General features: G+C 43.4%; 1 protein-coding gene across 13 annotated transcripts in view; it reads left to right on the forward strand.

Annotated features, from left to right (window-relative positions):
- The window catches only part of PDE4A (phosphodiesterase 4A), a 584,907-nt gene that overhangs the window by 524,470 nt on the left and 45,240 nt on the right, over positions 1 to 15,197 (forward strand). For all 13 annotated transcript variants that reach the window (XM_083185101.1, XM_083185100.1, XM_083185103.1 and 10 more), the window contains 2 exons: positions 5,074 to 5,259; positions 9,962 to 9,998. In XM_083185101.1, the coding sequence (XP_083041227.1) occupies positions 5,074 to 5,259; positions 9,962 to 9,998 (223 nt within the window). The remainder of the gene's footprint in view (positions 1 to 5,073; positions 5,260 to 9,961; positions 9,999 to 15,197) is intronic.

The following is a 15,197-nucleotide window of genomic DNA, read 5'->3' on the forward strand; positions in this document are numbered from 1 at the left end:
TGAACAAAAGCGCCATATAAATATTATAATGATGGTGGTGGTGGTGGTGCAACATCCTTGTTTGGGGGTCAGTCCATTTATTTGCGAAGGCTGCGTGTTACCTTTGATGCATTGTTTCAATGCTGACAACGGCACCCGAAGTTCTACCTCACGCAGCCTGTTTTCTGCCACTTCACTCCAAATTGCTTGCAGCATTATGGTACAGTGGGTATGCGGTCACTGGGTAGATAATGTTGATGTCGACACCTTAAAATGGTTGACATTGACAAAAGGTCAATACAAGCTTATGATCGACATAAGTTTTTTTGGTACTTGTGTATTTTGGCGGCGCCCATCGCATACCATAAGGCATACGATGGTATGCGATGCGACGCAATATCGCACGATGCTGTACAATGTCATACAATTTAAAAATTGTATGACATTGTACATGGCATACAATGCCATACAATGCGATGTGACGCGATTAAACATTGTATAAGCACCCTAATGGGTGCTTACAAAGTGAAATGCACCCCCACGCCACCCCACCCCCCCGCCACCACTATAAACGTGAACCCGAAGCGTGGCGAGCGCAGCGAGCCCGCGAGGGGCGGTGGTACGTGTCCTCCGACCTTTTCATACCCCCACTATCCACGTCGGCGTGGAGTTGAGAATAGAAAGTGTGGCGAGCGCAGCGAGCCACCGAGTCCGAAGCAGGTCATTAGTTTGACAGGTCATTAGTTTGACAGGTCATTAGTTTGACAGGTCATTAGTTTGACAGGTCATTAGTTTGACAGGTCATTAGTTCGACAATGTCTATGCCGACAATCAAAAGGTCGACATGGGGTTTTTCACTGTTTTTTTATCTGAATGTCAACAGAGTCAACATGGACACAGTTTCAAGTGCACCGCATCGCTTGCTGCGCTCGGCACACTACTTTATTCTCCCACCACGCCCTAGTGGATGGTAGGGCATGAAATACCGCCTGTTGGAACATGTTGGCTCAAAAAAACAGTGGAAAACCCCATTTTGACCTTTTGACTGTCGACCTAGACATTGTCGAACTAATGACCTGTCGAACTAATGACCTTTCAAACTAGAACCGTGTCGACCTTTTCCTATGTCGAACTAGATGCATGTCGAACTTTTCCTATGTCGACCTAGATGCATGTCGACCATCATGCTGTAGACCAAATGACCGCATCCCTTCTATTTTATGTTTTTAAAAAAAGCCGGCTGCCATCGTTCCTCCAGTTTATACTTATACTTGATGGATATCTGATTGTTTGTATCTCAGGAGCTGAATAATCCGCGCTCATAAAGTGATGGTGATGCGGCCCTACTTGGCAGCACCCTTACTCAGCAAGCTCCTGGGGGCGGAGACTCGCGGATTAGGGGAATCCTGTCAGATTTATCCCGGACAGCCTGCCAATCCTATTACCTTCGTCATTTTCTTATGTCATTGAAACGTAAGAGGGATCTCTTTCCTCCCCCCCGAAATCCCTTCCCAATGACGCAGACCTTTGTGTTCAGCTGTTGCAGTCACTTGTGTGTCCTGTTGGTAACCTTGTGGCAGGGGGTCCGGCACCTGTAACTGTTTCCTGCCCGGCCTGCTGGTACTTACCCCACCCCTGGCCACATTACCACTGAGCGCGATGCTGGAAGTTACACTGACTTTTTGTGTTTGCTTGTTCCCTCGGCTACTATTGATTCAAGAACATTTCACCTTCAGGATTATCATCTAGAGGGGTATTTATCAACACATGGAGAGAGATAAAGCACTAAGGGGCCCGATTCAGAGCAGTCCGAAGAGGCGGACTGTGGCTGACATCTATGTGCACTGGCGCTTTCTGTGGTTTCACAGCCTGTGTGAATCATCCATTGATTTATAGGGTCTGAGCACATGTTGCTGATGACGGCAGTTCATTTGTTGGCAGTATGTCGCGTTACATCATTGGCTCAGCAGTTGGATTATAAACACACTGATGGCTACATTTACTGAAGCTTCTAAAACTTGAAAGAGGTGATGTTGCCCATAGCAACCAATCTGATTCTGTTTATTATTTCTATGTTGCCGCCTAGAAGATGTTAAATGGAATCTTATTGGTTGTTATGGGTGATATCACCTCTTTATTTTAAGAAGATTTTGTGATTTGCCCCTAACTGTATTTCAATGACATGCATCATCTCTGTACTTTTAATAGGAAATAACACTTGCTGGCACGACCTGTACGGAGCACTGACAACTTAATATTCGCTGCATTTGGCATTGAACGCTTCCGAAAGGGAAAGGCTTCGCAATACAATAAGGAGCATATGGAAATGTTGGGTCATATTCAGTGGCAGCTCCAGAAGGGGGGTTGCAGCCCAGTTCAAAATTCATATAGGGAGGCACAGCAACTGCCACCAACTGCCATTCCAAACTGACTCACTGGCAGTGGGTACAGCCCCCTATTTGAATTTTGAACTGGCAACTGCCACTGGTCATATTGTAAATGTTATATATATTCCAAACATCCAATTAGCATCAGTGTCTGTAACTGTACATTAGCGTATAGTGCTATCAGCTTTCCATTCAGCTGTTCCGTCACTGAAGACCTCCACAGAGAGCTATATATATATATTATATATATATATATATATATATATATATATATATATATATATATATACTGGATCAAATGTTCTCTTTCTGACGTCAAGCTTTTCCAGTTCCAGTCATTTGGATAACTGTTGTGTTAGATTGTCTACAGTCAGACACCAGCAGTAAGCCCCATACTGTCCCAATTCTGTACCCGTGTAATATAAATTCCTAGAACACTGCTTTGTGCATAGATAGACTTCTAATATCCTTATAATCTTCCATCAGGAATGCAGCTCCTTATGTAATCATTGGTGGAAGTCGGGCTTCCTATATTGAAGCCTATTGCTGATTATCTCCCCAGCAAGGGCACCGTGTTCTTATGTAAACAGTAAGTGAATGGCAGAGAGTAATGGATTACACAGTTAATAATTCTTCTCCTTGTCAATTTATCAGTGTAAGTGTTTGCCATGTATGTACAATGTATGTATAGTCATGGCGCTATGGAGACACAAGGGGCTGGTTAGGAAACACAACAAGCCCGGCGTAGCGAGGAGGGGGGTTGTCAGGTGACAATTGGTAGACGCTCGACCTTACAGACGTGTTTAATGACTGGCTTGGGCGCATATATCCAGCGACTTGTCTGAGGCGTCCTTATCGCTACTTGATAACGTGACTTATTAAAGTGCGTATTATTGTAGTGTCACACTTGTCACATTATCCAGCAGGCAAGGAACTAATGCGGACATACATGACCGATTCCTGTTCCACCTTCACCACCATAGGAATACCCTCCATTATGCATCTTTTTCCTCAGTGTTGTATCTTAGCGCCTGATTGGATGTGATCGCACAACTGTGACTTTGCACGGTCAGTTTAGCAGTGAAATTTCACCTTGCAAATGAATGTGCATTATGTGCGACTGAACGTGTACGGCTGCACCTCTGTTGGCATCATTGCGAATGTGTCCAAATTCCATTGGAAGCCACTCACCTCGAATGAATTTTACACAGGGCACCGGCCATCGCAGCCGCGGCGCAGCCCAGGACTTACAGGACCGTTAGCGTCCCTGTCAGAATCAGCGTAGTGTTCCCGCGGCCAGCGTAGTCAGCATCCCTGTCAGTATGGTTATGGTATAGAACATAGACTGACTCAAGATAGCCAGTCATATGGTCGACCACTAATTGTCGACAGTCATAAGGTCAACAGGGTCTAAATGTTGACATGGTAAAAAGGTCGACCGGCAAAAGGTCAACATGGAAAAATGGCGACATGAGTTTTAAATGTTTTTAGGGTGTCTATGTTGACATAGACGCTGCGCTTGCCATGCTTCGGGTGGCATGGATAGTGGGGGTTAGAAATGGAGGCATTTGCCAGTATGTAATGAGCCAGTATGTAATGCAAATGCGTCCTTTATTGTGCATGAGACGCACTTGCGCACCGCCCCCCTTTGTGCATGAGACGCACGTGCTACCAAACCCCTAACCTTGTCCATCTCCCTGAAGTGGACAGGAGCAGGGTTGCCATACCCTGCCGCAAGAATTACTGAGACGCACAAGCGTATGAGACGCTTGTGCTTCTCAGGCAGATGGAGTGCCTCACCGCCGGCGCCCGCATGTTCGCCTCGCTTCCGGCGTCCGCAAGTGCAGGGGATCTTGTGGTTACCAGGCTTGCCAGGGACGCCGGGGACAGAGCTGCAGGCGACTGCGCTGCCTGATGGGGACACTATGCTGACTACGCAGGGCAGCCGCAGGGACACTACGCTGACTACGCTTGGTAGCTTAGCCTACACTGAAAACATAGCGTAGCCTGGCGCCATGATAATACACAAGTACCGTCACTTCTTATCACTTGTGTTGTGGCCCCTAACAGGTAGGAGACACAAAGCAAAAACTGACAGGGAGCCATATTCCACTCTGTGACGTGATGATACTACCCTTGCCCCCGCAGCCAGGAAGGTGACCCTAAATACAGGTCCTGCCGTACAGCCCCACAAAAGGTGGAAAGCCAGTGTGTTGCCTGAACCTGACCTACTGTACAACAAGCGGAGGCCCCGCTCACTTATAAACCCATCAGCATAATGAATGAATCCTCTGTTATTCCTCCGCCCTTCCCTCCTTTGAACTTTGTCCCTTCTCCGCTTAATCCCCCTTGCCGACACAGCTGCCCCATTGACGTGAGCACGCACTCCAGATGTTGCAGCTGTAATTTAGCAAAGCTGCTTCGCCTCATGTTAGAGGTGCCTGATCTCATTACCCATATAGCCGATGCACAGAGGGAGCGGGGAACTTGTGCGATTATCCTGACAAGCCTCTGTTTAGGATTAGTGTTCAAGAAAAGAGATGTACAGGTCTGAGGAGCAGTTACTCTGGGTGATAGCACTCTGGAAATGTAATGAATGCTAGAATATTCCTTGCCGGTGTGGAGTGGTTAGTATTGCTGCCACTGTGTAGAGTTTGTATGTGTTCCCCAGACAGTAACTGGATGTCTGTTTTTGTCTCCTTTACAGCTTCGATGTGGAAAATGGGCCATCTCCAGGTCGCAGCCCGATCGATTCGCAGGCGAGTCCAGGGCTGGTGCTGCACCCCAGCTTCCCACAGAGCCAGCGGAGAGAGTCCTTCCTGTACCGCTCTGACAGCGACTATGACATGTCCCCAAAAACCATGTCCCGGAACTCCTCGGTCACCAGCGAAGCGTAAGTCTCCCTAATCTTCATAGCATTGCAAAATGTATTACTGTGAAGCTGCCATATACGTTGATGCCAGCGATTACCCTGGACTGATAATGATCAACACACTGCTACACTATATACTGTAATGACACACACACACACATATATATATATATATATATATATATATATATATATATTATATATATACACACACTTATAGTGATCAACCTGTGCTACACTGTATACTGTAATGACACAATATATGTATACAATGATAGTGATCAGCCTGTGCTACACTATATACTGTAATGACACAATATATGTATACACTGATAATGATCAACACACTGCTACACTATATACTGTAATGACATATATATATATATATACACACACTTATAGTGATCAGCCTGTGCTACACTGTATACTGTAATGACACAATATATGTATACAATGATAGTGATCAGCATGTGCTACACTGTATACTGTAATGACACAATATATGTATACACTGATAGTGATCAGCCTGTGCTACACTATATACAGTAATGACACAATATATGTATACACTGATAGTGATCAGCCTGTGCTACACTATATACTGTAATGACACAATATATGTATACAATGATAGTGATCAGCATGTGCTACACTGTATACTGTAATGACACAATATATGTATACAATGATAGTGATCAGCCTGTGCTACACTATATACTGTAATGACACAATATATGTATACACTGATAATGATCAACACACTGCTACACTATATACTGTAATGACACATATACTGTATTTGCTGGCGTATAAGACTACTTTTTTTCCCAGAAAAACATGCCTCCAAGTGGGAGGGTCGTCTTATATGCCGGGTGCACTTATATAACAAACTCTATATTTTGAGTGGAAATGTTGGGGGGTCGTCTTATACGCCCAGTCGTCTTATACGCCGGCAAATACGATATATATATATATATATATATATATATATACACACACACTTATCAGCCTGTGCTACACTGTATAATGTAATGACACAATATATGTATACAATGATAGTGATCAGCCTATGCTACACGATATACAGTAATGGCACAATATAAATACACTGATAGTGATCAGTTTGTGCTACACTGTATACTGTAATGACACAATATATGTATACACTGATAATGATCAGCCTATGCTACACTGTATACTGTAATGACACAATATATGTATACACTGATAGAGATCAGCCTGTGCTACACTATATACTGTAATGACACAATATATGTATACAGTGATAGTGATCAGCATGTGCTACACTGTATACTGTAATGACACAATATATATCTACACTGATAGTGATCAGCCTGTGCTACACTGTATGCTATAGTGACACAATATATACACACTTATAGTGATCAGCCTGTGCTACACTGTATACTGTAATGACACAATATATGTATACAATGATAGTGATCAGCCTGTGCTACACTGTATACTGTAATGACACAATATATGTATACACTGATAATGATCAGCCTATGCTACACTATATACAGTAATGACACAATATAAATACACTGATAGTGATCAGTTTGTGCTACACTGTATACTGTAATTACACAATATATGTATACACTGATAATGATCAGCCTGTGCTACACTGTATACTGTAATGACACAATATATGTATACACTGATAGAGATCAGCCTGTGCTACGCTGTATACTGTAATGACACATATATATATATCTACACTGATAGTGATCAGCCTGTGCTATACAGTAATGACACAATATATGTATACACTGATAGTGATCAGCCTGTGCTACACTATATACTGTAATGACACAATATATGTATACAATGATAGTGATCAGCATGTGCTACACTGTATGCTATAGTGACACAATATATACACACTTATAGTGATCAGCCTGTGCTACACTGTATACTGTAATGACACAATATATGTATACACTGATAGTGATCAGCCTGTGCTACACTGTATGCTATAGTGACACAATATATACACACTTATAGTGATCAGCCTGTGCTACACTGTATACTGTAATGACACAATATATGTATACAATGATAGTGATCAGCCTGTGCTACACTGTATACTGTAATGACACAATATATGTATACAATGATAGTGATCAGCCTGTGCTACACTGTATACTGTAATGACACAATATAAATACACTGATAGTGATCAGCCTGTGCTACACTGTATACTGTAATGACACAATATATATCTACACTGATAGTGATCAGCCTGTGCTACACTGTATACTGTAATGACACAATATATATCTACACTGATAGTGATCAGCCTGTGCTACACTGTATACTGTAATGACACAATATATGTATACACTGATAGAGATCAGCCTGTGCTACACTGTATACTGTAATGACACAATATATGTATACAATGATAGTGATCAGCCTGTGCTACACTGTATACTGTAATGACACAATATATGTATACAATGATAGTGATCAGCCTGTGCTACACTGTATACTGTAATGACACAATATATGTATACACTGATAGTGATCAGCCTGTGCTACACTGTATACTGTAATAACACAATATATGTATACAATGATAGTGATCAGCCTGTGCTACACTGTATACTGTAATGACACAATATATGTATACAATGATAGAGATCAGCCTGTGCTACACTGTATACTGTAATGACACAATATATGTATACACTGATAGTGATCAGCCTGTGCTACACTGTATACTATAGTGACACAATATATGTATACACTGATAGTGATCAGCCTGTGCTACACTGTATACTGTAATGACACAATATATGTATACACTGGTAGTGATCAGCCTGTGCTACACTATACTGTAATGACACAATATAAATACACTGATAGTGATCAGCCTGTGCTACACTGTATACTGTAATGACACAATATATGTATACAATGATAGTGATCAGCCTGTGCTACACTGTATACTGTAATGACACAATATATGTATACACTGATAGTGATCAGCCTGTGCTACACTGTATACTGTAATAACACAATATATGTATACAATGATAGTGATCAGCCTGTGCTACACTGTATACTGTAATGACACAATATATTTATACAATGATAGTGATCAGCCTGTGCTACACTGTATACTGTAATGACACAATATATGTATACACTGATAGTGATCAGCCTGTGCTACACTGTATACTGTAATGACACAATATATGTATACACTGGTAGTGATCAGCCTGTGCTACACTATACTGTAATGACACAATATAAATACACTGATAGTGATCAGCCTGTGCTACACTGTATACTATAGTGACACAATATATGTATACACTGATAGTGATCAGCCTGTGCTACACTGTATACTGTAATGACACAATATATGTATACAATGATAAGGATCAGCCTGTGCTACACTATACTGTAATGACACAATATATGTATACACTGATAGTGATCAGCCTGTGCTACACTGTATACTGTAATGACACAATATATGTATACAATGATAGTGATCAGCCTGTGCTACACTGTATACTGTAATGACACAATATATGTATACAATGATAAGGATCAGCCTGTGCTACACTATATACAGTAATGACACAATATATATATACACTGATAGTGATCAGCCTGTGCTACACTGTATACTGTAATGACACAATATATGTATACACTGATAGTGATCAGCCTGTGCTACACTGTGGCCCTCATTCTAGTCCATACGTTCCCCTGAGCATTCACACAGGGGAATGTTTGTGACTGTGTATGCGCATGTGCAGCCGAATTGAATATTCACATACAGCAGTGTGGATAGGGGGGCGTGGCGCATCGGGTCGCTGCGCGTTCCCATGGTAATTCACCAGTGATGCAGTTGCGGGGGGCAGCAGTTGACGTCAGTGGATGTCAGCTGCCCGCCCGCTCCCGTACAGGCGCTCACGGATCTACATTAATAAGGAGAAGCAGTTTTATTAGCGCCGCTTTTTTTTCTTTTGCTCACGGATCTAAGACAGCAAGACAGTGTCTTAGATCTGCGAGCGCTGTAGAAATGGTCATGCAAGCAGCGAATGGATGTTTGTAGAAAAAGCATCCATTCACATGCTTGAGGGAACTTCCATGTGGTGGGCGGCGCATAGAACCTAATGTATGACATACTCACCGACTTTTTTTCTCTCCACCCCGGGAGACCAGATACTGCTGTCAGGAAGGGTGGAACAAGGCTGATGTCAGCAAGCCCCACCCCCACGCCACTCAAACTCCCAGGTCCGTGGATTGGGGGTGGGGCTAAAATTATGCAAAATGATTGTTTTGCATCATTTTGGCCCCGCTCGATTGTCGCGGACCCTCAATATCCCGGACTCGGCGGACTTGGTGAAGAGGGCTGCGGGAGACTTGCCTACCTCTCCGGGGCTCTGGGAGAGGGACATGATTTTCAGGAGCTTCCCGGCCATTCCGGTAGGGTAGGCAAGTACGATGTATGGGGGCCTCTAGATGAACATCCTCACACCCTGCTCCTCTCCCGAGTCATTTTTTTTTTTATTGCGTATAATTTATCACACTGCTGTATATAATGATACTGAGTATATATTGATAGTGATCACACTGCGCTGTATAACCATGCTGAGCATACAAACGCTCATACTGAAGACAATATACAGTAGCATTATATTCCTACACTAATAAGTAATGTATTGTTGTGTTACAGGCACGCTGAAGATCTCATCGTTACACCATTTGCTCAGGTATGTATGTGACGTGTTCCTACTACAGTGTTACATTGTACTGGGGACTGAAGTAGATGTATTGATACGTGGCTTCCGTGGGCAGATCACTGAATGTCCTGCAGTGACTGTGTCATCTATTTGTGAATGTGTATTTAATATGTGTCTTTACACTCTTTATTCATTGCTGTAATGTTTTACTATTGACAGGAAACGGACTTACGCTGCCTGTATTAGAATTACTTTAATTTTTTTCATTGAAAGGTTTTACTTATATTTTATGAATAGCGCAAATACCGACACAATCAAAATACAGCAATTCATTACGCTGACATGTTCAAAATACCAACATAGCCAAATGTCGACATGAGTTTTAAAGGAATTTTTGCCCCTAAAACAGCCTTGTTCATACTTTCACCATCCCAGGGGGAATATAGCAGTGTGCTGATGGCAGCAAGGCACCGTGTCTGAGGTATGGCGCGAGGGGGCTAGTTACTAAAACGTTGTCCACAAATAAAAACCACAGAAACTCATGTCGGCATTTCTGCATTTTAAATTTCGGTATTTTAAAAATGTCGGCATAATGAACGTCAGTATTTTGACTGCGTCTGTATTTGGACTGTCAGGATTAGGACTGTCGGTATTGTGTATTGTGTAACCAGATAGTGGCTCTACACACGAAATCTAGACAGTAATATTTCTATATGTATTATTGACCTCACACAGCAGCAGCCTCTCTGTATAATGCACCTTATTTGAATTTGCATCCTTGCGAGTAAACCAGATCCCGCCTTGTGAATGGTGGTATGCCGGCCCTCCATTCGCAAGACGCTTATGTTCGCACTGGCTGCAAATGGATGTTTTATACAAACGTCCATTCACAGCCTGCGGGGTAACACCCACATCATTCGATGGTCGCCGACCATCGAATGATGTGGAACATGCACGCAGATCTAAGGTTGCTCAGAGCAACCTTAGATCTGCGTGCCCATTCGGAGGGAAGTGGGCGGTCAGTTCACATGCGGTGATGTCTGCTGCCCGCCACCCGCATTATCGTCCCAATAGCATGAGAACGCCCAGCGCTCTCATGGGAACGCCCATAAAACACTGGGCGTTTCCATATGCTAATGACAACAAAAACGAACCCTAAAATGTGTGTGCGTGTACACGTGGTAGGGAATATAGATTGTGAGCTCCACTGGGGCAGGGACTGATGTGATTTATCCAAAATATATGTCTATTGTCCGTTTGTCTCTGAAACACTGCCATCTGTTGGCAGCAAGTGAAATTACATCTTTCTCTCTCACACATGCACAAACACAGAGGCAATCACAAGGTAGCAGACTAGCCTTCGAAGCATTAACTTTAAGCGGGCTTACTAGTGTTCAAATATTCTCTGTGAAGTGCTGTGTAATATGTGTGTGCTATATAGACTGCCCTGGCCCATCCCTCAATCCCTGACGTCAGGCCTCCTTGGCTGCACCTCATGTCGCCTATCTGTCTTCCCCCTCCCTCAAGACTAAAAGCTGCTTGGAGCAGGGCCCTCTTCCCTCCTGTTCTCACAGCACTTCAATTACAGCTCTCTTACCCACCTACCATCTATACCCTCATCTCTTCTCACATTCATTCATCTCTACCAATGACACCTGCCCATACTTGCCTTCCCTCTCGGAATGGCCAGGAGGGTCCCCCTCCCGGCCCTCCGGGAAGGTGGGCAAGTCTCCCGCATTATCGCCACAGCCCCTGCTCCCCTCTTCCCCACGGTATAAAATGCAGATATTTGCGGGTCCGCGGGGAGGGGCGGGGCGGGGCTAAAATGACGTAAATCGCATCATTTTGTGTCATTTTAGCCCCTCTCCCCACCCACGGACCCAGGTGACATCTGTCTCACCCCGCCCGCAAAACGTAGCCACGTCCCAACCCCCTTTCACTCCTCTCCGGGCTTCTTCCGGAGAGGAGTTTTAAAAAGTCGGCAGGTACGCACCTGTCCCTGGTAACAGGCAGACTGCTCCTCTACATCTCAGCTGTATTGTGTACTAAGACTTGTGCTGCTGTAACCTGTGCTCTGCTTTTGGTCTTCTGTTACTGTTATGTATAGTCCTGTGTACCCTGTACTGTTCTAATTATGTGCCCTATGTAGGCGCTGCCAACCACTTGTGGCGCCTTATAAATAAAATGCAGTAATAATCATTGAGATTGTCATCCTGGCTGTGTTTGTCATGGTTATCAGCTACTGTACATGAAGTAGTGCATATACTTTAAGCTGACATACAAACAGCCTTCCAGATGACATACACATGGGGTTGCAGAACCCCCAGAGCATTGAGTAGGTGTGGAGAGGGCAGCCGAGATCAGGACTGGGAGTGTGCAGCTGCATGAGTTACACACTTGTAGGAGATGATTACACTTTGTACAGCAGGGGAACAGTGACACCCGCTGGCTGGATGCTGGAACTACCAGACCTTTGCTTAATTAAACTTTATTCTTCCCAATACGTAGCAGTTGTATATGCTATATGGCCCTTTACTCATTACCGTTTCTTATATAGCGCACACATATCCCGCAGCTGTGTGTGTGGAGTTTGTATATTCTCCCCATACTTGCGTGGGTTTCCTCCCACAATCCAAAGGTTAATTGGCTAATAAACTCTAGAATGTCTGTGTGTGCGTGTATATGTGGTAGGGAATATGGATTGTAAGCTCCACTGGAGCAGGAACTGATGTGACTGTTCAAATATTCTCTATATTTGAACAGTCACATCAGTTCCTGCTCCAGTGGAGCTTACAATCCATATTCCCTACCACATATACACGCACACACAGACATTCTAGAGTTTATTAGCCAATTAACCTTTGGATTGTGGGAGGAAACCCACGCAAGTATGGGGAGAATATACAAACTCCACACAGTTAAAGCCATGGTGGGAATCAACCCCATGACCTCAGTGCTGTGAGGCAGTAATGCTAACCATTACACCACCCACACTGCCGGCCCTTACCAAATCCCAGAGGGCTTGCCCCGCCGAATCCCCTCACAACCATGCGAGGGGGAGTGTCATGATTATTATAGAAATAATTTGAAAGTTGCCAACCACCAAATGGTTTCTCCAGGGCATGAAAATATAAGTCAGTGGAGACTTACAGAGAATATTCACTTGCTGACATCAGTCTGGGCCCCAAGGGCGCTTACAGTCTATATTCCCTATCAGACATATTGGGGTATTTCTTGTCTAAATCCAAATATCATCCCAGTATTTTGGACTCATGCAAACACGGGGAGAGCATGCAATCTCCATATTTCTAAAGCCGTGATTGGGATTGAACTCCCAACATCAGTGTTTTCTGGTAGCAATGCTTACCACTGTGCCACCATGCTTTCCATGTAATACTCAGATGACACGAACATATGGATGACTCTTGCAAATGTGGAGGAGTGCAGCATTTGTGTGTATAGACACACACACACTATATATGTATATATATTACTTTCAAATTTCCCAAATACTAAAATACAAAAAGAACAGGAACAATAATACATTTTGAAAAAAAACACGATTTTATGAATAAAAGAGTATAACATACAGTATATAGGCTCATAAAGTACAAGGAATAAAAGATAACAAAACAATTATATAAATATATGTCAGACAAAAAATAGAAAAAAGAACATAGAGGTTGAGTATCCCTTATCCAAATATCCATTATCCAAATTATTCCGAAAACCATACATTCCAGAAAAAAATCAGCACTACTGAGGACATAATATGTAACAGCACTACTGAGGACATAATATGTAACAGCACTACTGAGGACATAATATGTAACAGCACTACTGAGGACATAATATGTAACAGCACTACTGAGGACATAATATGTAACAGCACTACTGAGGACATAATATGTAACAGCACTACTGAGGACATAATATGTACCTGCACTACTGAGGACATGATATGTAACTGCACTACTGAGGACATAATATGTAACTACACTACTGGGGACATGATCTGTAACTGCACTACTGAGGACATGATATGTACAGTAACAGCACTACTGAGGACATAATATGTAACAGCACTACTGAGGACATAATATGTAATCGCAATACTGAGGACATAATATGTACCTGCACTACTGAGGACATGATATGTAACTGCACTACTGAGGACATAATATGTAACTACACTACTGGGGACATGATATGTAACTGCACTACTGAGGACATAATATGTAACTACACTACTGGGGACATGATATGTAACTGCACTACTGGGGACATGATATGTAACTGCACTACTGGGGACATGATATGTAACTGCACTACTGGGGACATGATATGTAACTGCACTACTGAGGACATGATATGTAACTGCACTACTGAGGACATGATATGTACAGTAACAGCACTACTGAGGACATAATATGTAACTGCACTACTGGGGACATGATATGTAACTGCACTACTGAGGACATGATATGTACAGTAACAGCACTACTGAGGACATAATATGTAACTGCACTACTGGGGACATGATATGTAACTGCACTACTGAGGACATGATATGTACAGTAACAGCACTACTGAGGACATAATATGTAACTGCACTACTGGGGACATGATATGTAACTGCACTACTGGGGACATGATATGTAACTGCACTACTGAGGACATAATATGTAACAGCACTACTGAGGACATAATATGTAACAGCACTACTGAGGACATAATATGTAACAGCACTACTGAGGACATAATATGTAACAGCACTACTGAGGACATAATATGTAACGAGTGTGGTATGACACACCAACAGTCGGGATTCTGACAGTCATTTCTCCGACGTCAGAATCCCGACTGCACAGCGGGGGGAGCGCAATGAAGCCCCTTGCGGGCTCGGTGTGCTCGCCACGCTGCGGGCACGGTGGCGAGCTGCGCTAGCCACCTATTTTCTTCTCCCTCTTTGGGGGTCGTGGACCCCCACGAGGGAGCAGTCGGGATTCCGACGTCGGAGTAATGACTGTCGGAATCCCGACTGTCGGGGAGCCGTCCGGCACCCTATGTAACAGCACTACTGAGGACATGATATATAACTGGCACTACTGAGGACATGATATGTAACTGGCACTACTGAGGACATGATATGTAACTGGCACTACTGAGGACATGGGATATGAAATCCCGGTGGTCGGGATCCCGGCGTTCAAAATCCCGACGCCGGAA

The sequence above is a fragment of the Crinia signifera genome, chromosome 4 (genome assembly GCF_055691185.1).
Source record: "Crinia signifera chromosome 4, ASM5569118v1, whole genome shotgun sequence".
Lineage (NCBI taxonomy): Eukaryota > Metazoa > Chordata > Amphibia > Anura > Myobatrachidae > Crinia > Crinia signifera.